The sequence below is a fragment of the Zootermopsis nevadensis genome, unplaced genomic scaffold (assembly GCF_977971745.1).
Source record: "Zootermopsis nevadensis isolate Lab colony 2312 unplaced genomic scaffold, Znev_1.0 Znev_ptg000084l, whole genome shotgun sequence".
NCBI lineage: Eukaryota > Metazoa > Arthropoda > Insecta > Blattodea > Termopsidae > Zootermopsis > Zootermopsis nevadensis.
Window position 1 is genome coordinate 79,812 of NW_028259215.1, and position 13,714 is coordinate 93,525.

At 42.5% G+C, this 13,714-nt stretch overlaps 1 protein-coding gene and 1 long non-coding RNA gene across 2 annotated transcripts; both read right to left on the minus strand.

Annotated features, from left to right (window-relative positions):
• Window positions 1–3,947: 3,947 nt before the first annotated feature.
• Window positions 3,948–6,523, minus strand: LOC147870905 (uncharacterized). Its single transcript, XM_087341723.1, has 5 exons — window positions 6,351–6,523; window positions 5,781–5,878; window positions 5,181–5,266; window positions 4,362–4,910; window positions 3,948–4,180 (listed from the first exon to the last, which is right to left on the minus strand). Exons 2-4 carry the CDS (start codon window positions 5,791–5,793, stop codon window positions 4,488–4,490), a joined length of 522 nt encoding a protein of 173 aa, XP_087197849.1. The 5' UTR covers window positions 5,794–5,878; window positions 6,351–6,523; the 3' UTR covers window positions 3,948–4,180; window positions 4,362–4,487.
• A 2,494-nt stretch (window positions 6,524–9,017) lies between these two features.
• LOC147870906 (uncharacterized) lies at window positions 9,018–13,502 on the minus strand. Its single transcript, XR_015533056.1, has 4 exons — window positions 13,269–13,502; window positions 12,459–13,173; window positions 11,171–11,415; window positions 9,018–10,747 (listed from the first exon to the last, which is right to left on the minus strand). It is a non-coding gene; the product is annotated as an uncharacterized LOC147870906 (long non-coding RNA).
• Window positions 13,503–13,714: the final 212 nt, after the last annotated feature.

Here is a 13,714-nt window from a genome sequence, read left to right on the forward strand (position 1 = left end):
ACAAAATGCATTCACTTTTAACTATCAAGTTTCCCCACCCAAACAGCATTCTGATGACGCAGTTGATTGAATATGCACTTTTGTTCTCGGGGCACACCATACATGCAGCATTGCTAAACAAGCATTAATTCACGTTCAAAGGTAAACATATTGAAATTATTCGAGTAACTGTACAAGGCACCAAACCCGCAAATAATAAACACTTCTGAGTATATAAATGTCACTTATCAATGCCTCGTGGCGTTCATTTAATCATTCCTCGACAATCATCGACACATAACCTCAACCTACAAATGAGAACACCCCATAATTTCCAGTCTCTTATTCCGTAACCTAATAACAGCCCACCAATATCACTGTTCGCACACAGAAACTTACAGCAATGATTCTTGCATTATGGCATTTTAAGAGACTGAATATTTGCCATTATGAACTGAAATAAATGTAGCACGCAAACATCTCCCAAGGCGAAACACTAACAACTCGCTACACACAACCTACATACTCCAGTCATACCACACCTCCAAAGACTAGATTCACGCAACAAATCTTACCAACTGCTATCTTCCTTTTTCTCTCTCTGTCTGCGAACTTGGCCACAACGAAATCTAGTAGCGAACGAATAAACTACGTACTGCATCGACATAAGTAATCCAACCAGAATCCCAATCTACCACACGCCTCGTAGCCGAAGAGGCAACGTACGAGACTGCGGAGGACGACGTCGGCAGTTCGAGACCCAGCGGATTCTTACAGTAGTATTAAGTTGTAGAAATAAAAGGAGGGCAGAAACGGGTTTGGTATTCTATGCTTTACCTAACTGATTTCTGCCCTCTAAAAAAAATTACAGAGGGTTTAAGTGGTAGGGGATATGGGAGCCTAAGATGAGAGAAGGAGGGAGTTATGCAAAAATATATTTATGAGGGAGCAGCAAAGGTGGTCCACAAACACTAAACCTACATCATATCATTTCCAGGTCAACAATCTTTAACCACATGTTCAAAGCACCGGAGTCGAAAAGAAAGAATCCAGCCAAATAAGTCAAACCAATACCCCACACAAAATTCTGGCAAACAATCTTCTACATTTTGCGGCACTATCGCTACACGCACAAGGAAGATCACACCAGGACTTCACTCTACATTCCTACACACTTTCCTGACTAATTTTCGTAAGACTCATTACTATACCAGCCTGCCTTCTCTTAATGTCGCTACAAAACTAACAAGACTGTCAATTATTCATTTTGCATTGCTTACACCAAATGGTTAATAACTTATGCCTGTTTCAGACAAATTCAAATTTAAATTATGTGACACACCAACCAGCTGGTGCCAACTTCGAGAAGGCACGAGCGCGCCATTAAGTATCACCTGCCTCTAAGGAGACGTATGGTGTCAGGCAATCGTGAGAGGGCTGGTATATAAGCTAGCGGAGGAGCTGTGTGCCTCATTCTCACCTGGAAGCAACACCACCAAGATGTCTGCTGTTCAACTGCTCGTCGTCGTCCTCTTCGTGGTTGCCACATCCTGCCACGACGTAGTAAGGTGAGTTCTAGAAGAAATGAAAATACTGTTAGAATTTAAACTGGGGAAATTAAGCAATTAACACGTGTTAAGAAAGGCACTAGGCCATTCAGACACACGTGCAGAACAAACTAAATACGGTGAGGGTATCTGGCGACTATGCCGCCAGCACGCCCTATCCGCTATGTGCGATCACAGCGACAGTTGCTGCCGTTCGTAGTCCCAGCGGACTTCGACACATATTTACCTGAACACAGTGAGATATTACATGAACACCTGCGGGTAAAATCAGAGCACGAGGTGATATTCAAATAGCGCAAGTCCCCCCCCTACCCGCATAAAGTTCAACAGCATTATTGCTTAGATCAATCTATGTATATAAAGAGGTAATCCTGTGAAACATCACGAATTGATCTAGAAATCTCATCATTTAAACCGTCCAACAATTCTGACTATTTCCATCGTCAGGGCGACTGCTTGTCTGCGATTCGACAGTCGGTACTTAGTACGGTCTTCCACAAAGAGAGGGCAGGGAAGTCTTTGCATGTTACGCACGACAAATATCGTTAGAAGTACTGGCTTTTTCGATCTGGGTTTGTCAGGTGAATAAGATCAGAAAAATAAACGTGATCGCCGTCTCTCAACATTAAAGTTAACTATTTGGGCTTTTCAATAGCGTAAAGTACATGTTACCATGAAAACACACAAACAGAAAAAGGTTTTTAACAGAAGCAGAATGCAAAGTGTTAAAATCTACGATTACAGCAATCCGGCCGCTACAAAAATTTACTCAGAAAGAAAGCGAGGGGTGTTTCTCGGGTATGCCATAGTCTAATGGAGTGGAAAAGAACGCACGGAAAACCGGGACATAGCAATACAAAAACGCGCAGCTTCTGACTCTTGTGTTCTTGTTTTCTGTCTAAACAGGGTTCCTTTACAACAAGTAGTTTTTCGGGGCGCCGAAAAACACCAGATTATAGCAGCAGATGGCACCACCGAGGAAGTGATAATGGCTCCCAAAGTAAGTAGATAAAACGCGTAGCATCCACGGGGCAGAGCCCTTCCTGAGAAGACGACTGTCTTTTGAGTGGCCTCGTCTGTCATGTAGCCCTAAGGCGTGTTCCCGTGTCTTCAAGAGGCCGCCACGGAATCCTGTCGCGAGACTGAATCGGGGTGGTCAAACTTTTCTCTGCCCTCAGGCCACAAATAATTTTTCCGCTCGACTGAGGTCCAAGGAACCCCCTCCTAGCAACATTTGTAAAAACTGATCACCAAATTCAATTATCCTTTACAAAATTTATCCAGAAATGAGAAATTAACAAACACCGAAATGTGAACACATTGCAAGAATTTAGCAGCAATTCATTTGTTCTTACTCTTCGACTTTTATTTCAGATCGGACTTCTGGGGCAGATCTACCTAGGGACTCCTCCCCAAGGGTTCAGGGTGCTGATGGACACGGGTCCGTCGAGATGTGCAAGTCGACGCCGTATTACTGCAGTACGTAGCCAAAATCGATGAAACTTCGAACACAATCTTCGCAGCTCAGCGGCAGGTGACGCCCCATTCTGTCACGGACAAATCTGTTGCCTCAGTAAATGCTTAAGATATTACTGATCTTTGCGATGAACATGTGTATCTTCCGGGTGGGAACTGAATACACAGACACAATGAGTTTTGAAGAAGGGCGAGTGAGCAATGCCTGGGAACCTCCACCCTCTCTCTCAACCCCAGGAACTCGAGCGAAACCCTTCCGGAACGCTGTGGCACTTACAAGGGTCCATTTTGAATTAATAATCATACCAAACGAATATTGTACGTTTGTACTTGCGATAAAATGAAGGGAGATTTAGGCGGGGACATTCAGAGTAAATACACACACTGGCAGATAATATTGTGTACATGCTCATTCGGTTTCAAAGACGCTGTATCAACGACAAGAGTCATGTAACAATGAAATGAATTATTAGATTTTTCGGAATTAGAGAGAGAGAGACAAGAAAGAGGTCGTGGTCTATTTTAAGTTTCTTTGCCAGATTTAGACCGGAATAACTAAGCAAACTTACGAACAACGTAAACACGAACCACGATTTTTCTCGGGAAATAAATTGTGAGGATGTGCGTAGAACTGACGAGGACTCCAGAGTCGGACTCTCTCTAGGTGACAGGCCCAAGTTTCTCGTTAATCCGCGTGCGTTTCTCTTGTGCTGCAGAGTACCACGACGTCTTCAGGGCGAACCTGTCAGACACGTACCACCTGGAGAAGCAGTACGGAAACATCTCCCTGTCGTACGCCGAGATAAAAGTGTACGGTCCTGTTGCCAAGGATACGCTGACAGTGAGTATGAATCATCAACCCTCGTACTCAGTTCAGAAAACCCAGGCTCCAGTTGTTAACATGTTTGCATTGCAAGTAAAGTGTTCACTGGTGAAAACGACAATTTATTTTTTGCGAAAAAAATAAATAAATTGCTCTCCTCTGCATAATCAGTGTCATAAGCTATTTCACGCAGGTGAGAAGTTTTCGCTGCGGCCATAATGTGGACTGCGGTCTTCTGAGTTGTGACGCCGTCTAATCCAACAGGTTTCGGAGAAATGCATTGCCTCAGCATTCCACCTTGGTCACCAGGTACAAGACTACAAGGCGTCACAATCTAGAAAGACAAATTTCCAACATATTTAGTTCACAAAAATGTTTCAATTTACCATGGAAGAGAATGTGACATGACAATATTATTGAAAAACGTAATTCTAGAAACATTTTCTGCAAGCACAAGCCTTCGAGAGAAAGAAAGACCACATGTAAAGCGAAACAAAAATACACAAGAAACCCACATTTTAAACATGTACGCTGTTCAGCTGTTTCACACAGCTCACAGGGCGCATACAAGTCGCAATCCATGCGTTACAGGTGGGAGGAATCCGCATCCCTGACTTCGCGTTCGTGCCAGCGAACGGTTTTTACCAAGCACCAGTTGACGGCATTTTGGGTCTGTCCTTCCAGGAAGGGTCCCAAGGCCCCTCGCGGGCCACCCCCAACAACAACTTAATCCGGGAGCCTACGTTCTCGCTGTATATCAAGAAGTGAGTAGCCTCTGCACAAACTTGTGGGCGTGCGGTCACCCGAGCACTCTTTAAGACTCGGAGGTACTTGTTGCTTCCACACGTCATAATACTGCAACTACAAACTCTACAACTCACACACATCACGTCAGACCCACGCAACTTCCCTTGCCACTGATTCAGTGGATATTTAACGAACAGTTCGCTTGCCGTCTGTTTGGAGCCGAGGTGTCCCGGCTTACACGGCTCCCTCTCCTCGTGCCCCATTATGACAGCAAGGGAGTCTATAAACACCAGTCGGTCCATGCCCTTCAGGTTCGCCTGTTTTGATGTCATGGAGAAAGGACGTAAATGAAAGATTAAGAAATGGCAAGCCACTACAACACAGCCAACATCTGTAGCACTTCTACTACTAAGGTGAATTCAACCGACAAGGGGCAAGAGGTAGCCGTATCAATTAGATTTATTTTCCATATCACCATCAGTAATGCCACTTTATAATGCCTTCTGGAAGCAAAGGTGGAAACTTCACCATCAGTAATATAAATTGTTTCAATGTTGAACAATCTAAATTTATAAAACTGAACTCACCAGCTTCCTGTGATATCGCCACCATTGTGTAGTGACACACAAGGAACACCGTCGTAACTCTTTCATGGCTGCAGCAACAAACACTCCTACCAACATACACAACAGGCCTTACTGGCTTTTCCAGATATGAAGCAGACGCTTTCAACAAGTTCACATACTAAATGTGGTTTTAAGAGAGATTTCAGGTTCTCACAGTGGTCTTTGGGTTCTAACACCACTTGGACTTACAGAAAACCAACACCGATTATGATTTTTAAACATTTAATGGTTCGCTATATCAGCTGAAGTTATCCTTGTGACTAAGCGCAATGCCATGAGGCAGTGGGAGCATGGAGGTACACTCCATGCATTCTCAATTATAGAACTATGTGGAGGTCAGCCTCAAAATGTGGTTCCTTAAACTGGCAAAGAAAAATCACGTTCTTCATTGTTTCTTTGTAGTGTCAATAGAAGAAATAGACAAGTTCTTCATTTCATTAAAACCATTTGCTACTTTTCAGGAAAAAAGGTCTTCAACACTTTCTTCTTCTTCTTTCAATAATGGCATTATAATTCAGAAAAGAAGTTTATTAAACAATTTACTCAAATGGATGAACTTACCTGTGACTGCCATCTGGTGAGTGGCTCTGGCTTGCTTGTCCTGCAATCTGTACGGAATCCAATGGACTGCGGAGATCTCCACATGTGGATCATCAAAACTGCAACAGCGAATCACAATGAGTACAGATAATTACACTCACATCCTAATGTTCAATGGTCACAACAGTGGCCAATGCAGTAGCTGCTTCCTAAATCAGCAACTGATGTAAGAGGCACAGAGCAAATGGGAAATCTGGGTTTATGATATGACAAAGAAACACATTACTTGTAGAAGCCTCCTGGTACTGGCAGGATACTAAACCCAAACTAATTGTGATACAGCCTCTAACGGGCTCACTGTACCAGTAAATAATGAGTTCTGGGTGCTCAGAGAAAAATCTATATCAGTGCCTCATAGACTGCCTTGGGACTCGCTTACAATTCTGCGAAGAAAAGCCAGTGATTAACAATCTGTTATGTCATGTTAGTACCATCAGGCTGGAAAAACATCTTTTATTTTGTACACTATTTTAATATCAAGAATGAGGTTAGTTTGACAATATTCTTCTGCCTCCAACTGCTCTTATATACCTTGGACAGGAGAAAAGCTGCTGCGCTCTATTCTCATCATCATTAAAATTCAGGGATGCCACCAAGAAACAGCAAATTATTTCCCAGCACTGACGACGGTAGAACGGATCCGTCGTGCTTGACTTCTGAGCACTAGATGCTGTCTCCACGAACTGGAAAACACAACCAACAGTTTCAAGTTATAACGAGTAAGGGAAGTCAAATGTTTTAGTTACAGTAACTTCCATGCGGCATTGTTATAATACTTTCACGTACTGCACTTACTGTAATACTCTAAACACCTTTTCTCCACATCAGGGCGCATGTCATATTTATTTCCAGAAACTTTGGGTTTCATGGACACCTAGACTTTTATTTTGCAAGTGGAAACAAGTTTGACAAATCTCAACAACATTGAAATAAAAATTAACTACAAGCATATAATTTTTGTATAGTCTATGCTAACCCTAATAAACGTCAAAAAGGAACGTACTATACGCGTACCAAGTTATTTAATAATCTTCCACCAACAATTTAAACTCTAAATGATTTAAAGGTGTTCAAGCGTGCATTGAGAGGTCACCTCATCACTCACACTTTCCATTCTGCAGTTTATTTCACCTCTGCTGAAATTTCTTCAGTTTTATGTATATCTATAATCTATATTTAAAGTGGTTTTGCATTTCTATTTAAAATTCTGAGGTTTATGTATATTAATTTGTAATTTTTTTTAATACCTGTATTGCAGAATCTGAAGGTTATGTACATTCACATGTGAAACACGTCCTTGCATTGTGTCAAAAGTACTGAGGTTTACATATATTGAATGAAGTCCTGAAGTTTATGTTTATTGTATGAAATGACTTGTACTGCATCCTTTGGATTACTCCTAAGAAGGATCTATGGAATGCAAAGAAACTCTACTCTCTAACATACCTCAATAATGCAATTCCTTATCACACACACTAATAAGGCTTTTTACATGCAAAAGAAAATAATCACAACAATGGCAGGTGTCAAAAGCTGCTTACCTTATAGAGAATAATTTCGTAAATTTAATATACTTCCACTTGCAAGTGAATTTATACTCTGCTTGCTATCATTTGTGGTGGAAAAGTTGGATAATTTTAAAAGAAATACAGATGTACATAATTTAATTACAAGATGTAAACCCTGCTAAATGTCAAAGAGGAGTGTACTTTACACGTGTCAAGTTATTTAATAATCACCAACCAACAATTAAAACTCTAAATTGTGATATAAATGTATTCAAGCCTGCACTGAAATTAGCTTTCATACTTGAATTGCAAAATCTGAAGGTTATGTACATTCATATGTGAAACACGTTCTTGTAATTGTGTCAAAAGTATATTGAATGAAGTCCTGAAGTTTATGTTTACTGTATGAAATGACTTGCTCTGCATCCCATGGTTTAGTCCTAAGAAGGATCTATGGAATGCAAAGAAACTCTACTCTCTAACATACCTGAATAATGCAATTCCTTATCCAAGTCACAAACACTCCAGGTGCTTCGTTCTGTCTGGTTCTTCACAACTCCAACTCCAAATAAGCTGCTTCCCCATCACGCACACAACTGATCTTCTCAAACGCTGATATTCAGACAAATTGGTCTGCCATGTCTTCGTTGAAACCAGTCCACACACACTACAGCTACAGTTCACATGAAAGTTGCTACTCAGCACATCCCCTGATCTCAAACTCCTCTTTGAGACAGACTAGGCACTCCCACTAAATCTATAACAGTACACCTCCTCGGAAAGCAAGGTAATCGCACGAGGGCCTGAGGTCTTCCTTGTGGCATTGTGAGGCATCATACGAACACCCCATACTTGGTCACTAGGAATCAAAAGTGGGCAACTGTGGTGCAGTGGCCACGTAACCAACATTACAACCTGTAACCCTAGCTGCTTACTTCTAGCTTCTTCACTGCGATAAGCTCTTGCACAAATTTAAATCAACAGCTACTGAATTTCCACATGCAAGTCACAAAAACAGAGGCTGCCACCACGAGTCTGTGGGTCATCCCAACCGCATCGACTGATGAATTGTGTCCATCACGCACAATGGTCATGTCAGCTACCGGAGCAAAGTCTTGCTACCTCCGTAGTAATGATGGACTCGAAACTGCATAACGGCTGAAGTATCCCATATGCTTGCATTCACGCCTACCTGAAACAAAACCATGTACAGAAATAAACATCCGCATTGAGAGACCAGTATTAATTCTTACTACGAAGGCACTCTACACCACATTAATAACCTACTGGCAACTAATCCGGCCTTTCGTGCAACCAAAATATTTCCCACTTTACGTACTTCACACAGGAGAAAGATGACAAACATCAGTTCAAATAAACTTACAAGCCCTGGCAATATATGAGAGTAAAGCTGCACTCGACTGGCCATGCATCCTACCATCACGCCGTCCGAAGTAAACAATAACAGCAGAGGAGCTGCGCCATTTTCTCGCACGCAGGGACGGCAACGTCTGAAAAACAGCGAACACATCCCGTCACCGGCGGTGCATGAGGCATATTCAATGATCAATATGTGCGCACCCTGACGAACTGTCCTGTCATCTACCGACAATACACCTGAGGTACATGCCCGTCCACGAACACTACACGGCACTGCCGAACCAAATGCTGACTGAAATACCACTCGAAAGACTGTAAAATTATGAAGACCTCAAACTTTATTCCGTGACTACCATTAGTGACACATCTTCTCCCTTAAAAACGACAGGAAGTAAAGAAAAAAAAAGGCGAAACGAGCTACCAACTATAAGAAACCAACTACCAATCACTTCCATAACCTCAAAAATCATAATATAATTTATGTATCCAACCACACCCAATAAACTACAGCTCAATCAACTTAGCACGAAGCACTATGAAACAAGTAGCCCACAATTTGCATCTACATCGCCTACATCCTAGGGCACATTTGTCACATAACCTCTCGGTCGCCGGAATGTTACTGCACAGAGCAACCTTCGACACCCTGCTGAGATTGATACCAGACACAAATCTTGAATACATGCACGTCTACCTATAAATCACCCAGTGAAATCGTCCACGTCCTTTCCAACACGAACTTATCCTCCTCACATTTCATGTTGGCACTCAAGACATCACGCAAATTCAGCACCGACATTCTCCCTGCGCGATAATTTCTCACAAGTAATTGTGGGATTTCGTAAACTACAGCTCAATGAACGAAGCACTATAAACGATTATTGCATATGTCGCCACTACACAGCCCCTCTGCCACCAGGTTGTACTTCACGAGCATCTATAACACACCCAACGACCCAGCCCACTGGTGACCGTACTTCAACAACTCCAACTTCCCTTCGTCAGACTTCATTTTGGCACATGCAGCAATCAACACTTAATACACTACCAACAAAATTAATGCCGGCAATATTCGCTGAAAACCACTTGCAGAAAATCACACAGAATCCATAAAACTCATTGCACTTACCTGACTTACAAAAAGCAATCTCATCACTGGCAAGTCACACTTTTCGATCATAGGACAACTGCTATTGCGCATCTCCCGTTAACGACTGTTTGGAAACTCCCTCTCGGTGATGATCACTAAGTATTCCCGTTACCTCCCGCTTTGACATCTCTTTACAGATTTACATGAAGAAAATACAAACTAAGTAATGCGTGGTCAGCACACTTTTAAAGCCCTCCTGGGTCAGAGAACGGACACCCACTATTATCAAGACTGTCCGGTATAGCTATGCCAGAGATCTTCATCACCGCACTTCCTAAACGAGTGAAACTGCAGAGCCCCCCCCATCTGCTTCCGAACAGATTCACAATGACTGACGTTTTGAAGATCTTCCTGTGGCATTAGCTTGAACTGAGAATGTGAAATGGGATGAAGCAGATAAAACGAAATAACATATTCTTTCCAGGAAGAGGAATCACATCTTTGGTGACAAGCTGCGGCCAAAGCCAAGAGCACCTGCAACTTACAGCCTGTCACACATGACAAACTCTCTCTCATTCCGAGATGTGTTGGCCACCACACTATGAAGCAGACTCTTATCAACGCAATGTGATTGCGGCCGACATTTCTACTATTTTACTACACTCCGTAGAACACCCCACACACATAACTAGACATCCACACCTTACACGTTCACATGATTCATATCTAAGTTGCTATCACACTTGCAACACAATTACCACAACAGAGCAAGCCCCTGTCAATGGGTTAAATAACAGAAAACTGCACCACCTCTCCAGAGGCACACAAAATTTACATGCTGCATTCAGTCCTCTTCTCCATGTACGCACTCAGCAACAGGACGGCCAACCATCGGGGACACAAGCGGTCTTCTCTCGGATGTCAGTCTGTCTAGTGTTGGTGCACTCCTCCTGCAATATACCAGGAAAGGTGTAAGATACACAAGAAATCTAGAATCTCAAGGGGCCACTTTCACAGACATTGGAGGCAAAGTCGTCCGAAATGGAACAATCTCATGCCAACTTATTTTATCTAATGGGTGCCTCCTGCTTATTCAAATACTTAATCTGAAATGGGGGCGGGGGGGAATGCCGTTCATAGACATACAGGGGATTAGACACGTAAGAACAAACATCCAACATGCAGTCAGCCTCTGTCAGAGCATTACCGTTGCTTGGCAGAAAAAGTATTCCTCTTCCAACTTGGTACATATTCCGAATATTCATCCAGTTAATATTCTTTGTGATATGAAGTCAGAAGACAGTGTCCTACTTCTTGTACTGGTGCCTCTTATGAACAGACAGACAGACACACACACACACACACTCACTCACATCAAGTTATTGTAGCTCTATACATAAGCTGCACTTTGTGAGCCAATTAATATGCTCTCTCTTTGAGAAATGTTGGTCCAACGCCCTATCTTGTGTCTGGCGCACAACACAGAGGTTTTACTCGCCAGTAACAGGTCATCTAACTGCGGCCAATATCGTTCTGGTTCTTCACCCCAGCCTTGTCAAACAGAACACCCAGAGGGAACTGAAGGAGGTAACTTCATGATGACGGCATGGCCGGTGTCCTAGAACATTAATGAAAATACATACTTCAGTACCCCAACACAGAGCAAGCGAGCGGACATCACGGCGCACGGAACGACATCCATCAACACTGCACAATACATATGCCCGAAAACGTGAGTACAGAAGGGATGTGGACTGCCTGCAGGAATATGCCGGGGCACCGACAATGTCGGCGTGAACAACTCTGTAAGCTCCCGAGGTGAGCATTCCACCCTAGGGAATGTTGTGAATGTGCATGTACCTACGTACAGAGGCAAAAGGAGAGGTTACGGTGATGAGAAATTAATCGCGGAAGTTGAAACAAACAATTTCCTTGGCTTACAAGTTGACAACACCTCAGATTGGAAGAAGCACACTGAGTATATTATTCCCTAATTAAGCTCTGCGTGCCTTGCCATCAGAACAGTCATACCACCCATGACAATAGATACTATAAAGCTAGTTTACTTTGCTTATTTCCACTCTGTGGTGTCTTATGGATTAATATTTTGGGGGAATTCAACAGACAGTAATAAGGCTTTTTACATGCAAAAGAAAATAATCACAACAATGGCAGGTGTCAAAAGCAGCTTACCTTGTAGAGAATTATTTCGTAAATTTAATATACTTCCACTTGCAAGTGAATTTATACTCTGCTTGCTATCATTTGTGGTGGAAAAGTTGGATAATTTTAAAAGAAATACAGATGTACATAATTTAATTACAAGATGTAAACCCTGCTAAATGTCAAAGAGGAGTGTACTTTACACGTGTCAAGTTATTTAATAATCACCAACCAACAATTAAAACTCTAAATTGTGATATAAATGTATTCAAGCCTGCACTGAAATTAGCTTTCATACTTGAATTGCAAAATCTGAAGGTTATGTACATTCATATGTGAAACACGTTCTTGTAATTGTGTCAAAAGTACCGAGGTTTACGTATATTGAATGAAGTCCTGAAGTTTATGTTTATTGTATGAAATGACTTGTACTGCAGCCTTTGGATTACTCCTAAGAAGGATCTATGGAATGCAAACAAACTCTACTCTCTAACATACCTGAATAATGCAATTCCTTATCCAAGTAACAAACACTCCAGGTGCTTCCTTCTGTTTCGTTCTTCACATCTCCAACTCCAAAAAAGCTGCTTCCCCATCACGCACACAACTGATCTTCTGAAACACTGATATTCAGACAAATTGGTCCTCCATGTCTTCGTTGATGCCAGTAAACACACACTACAGCTACAGTTCACATGAAAGTTGCTACTCAGCACATGCCCTGATCTCAAACTCCTCTTTGAGACAGACTAGGCACTCCCACTAAATCTATAACAGTACACCTCCTCGGAAAGCAAGGTATATAATCGCACGAGGGCCTGAGGTCTTCCTTGTGGCATTGTGAGGCATGCTACGAACACCCCATACTTGGTCACTAGGAATCAAAAGTGGGCAACTGTGGTGTGGTGTGGTGTGGTGGCCACATAACCAACATTACAACCTGTAACCCTAGCTGCTTACTTCTAGCTTCTTCACTGCGATAAGCTCTTGCACAAATTTAAATCAACAGCTACTGAATTTCCACATGCAAGTCACAAAAACAGAGGCTGCCACCACGAGTCTGTGGGTCATCCCAATCGCATCGACTGATGAATTGTGTCCATCATGCACAATGGTCATGTCAGCTACCGGAGCAAAGTCTTGCTACCTCCGTAGTAATGATGGACTCGAAACTGCATAACGGCTGAAGTATCCCATATGCTTGCATTCACGCCTACCTGAAACAAAACCATGTACAGAAATAAACATCCGCATTGAGAGACCAGTATTAATTCTTACTACGAAGGCACTCTACACCACATTAATAACCTACTGGCAACTAATCCGGCCTTTCGTGCAACCAAAATATTTCCCACTTTACGTACTTCACACAGGAGAAAGATGACAAACATCAGTTAAAATAAACTTGCAAGCATTGGAAATATAAGAGAGTAAAGCTGCACTCGACTGGGCATGCATCCTACCATCACGCCGTCCGAAGTAAACAATAACAGCAGAGGAGCTGCGCCATTTTCTCGCACGCAGGGACGGCAACGTCTGAAAAACAGAGAACACATTCCGCCACCGGCGGAGCATGAGGGATATTCAATGATCAATATGTGCGCACCCTGACGAACTGTCCTGTCATCTACCGACAATACACCTGAGGTACATGAACGTCCGCGAACACTACACGGCACTGCCGAACCAAATGCTGACTGAAATACCACTCCAAAGACTGTAAAATTATGAAGACCTCAAACTTTATTCCGTGA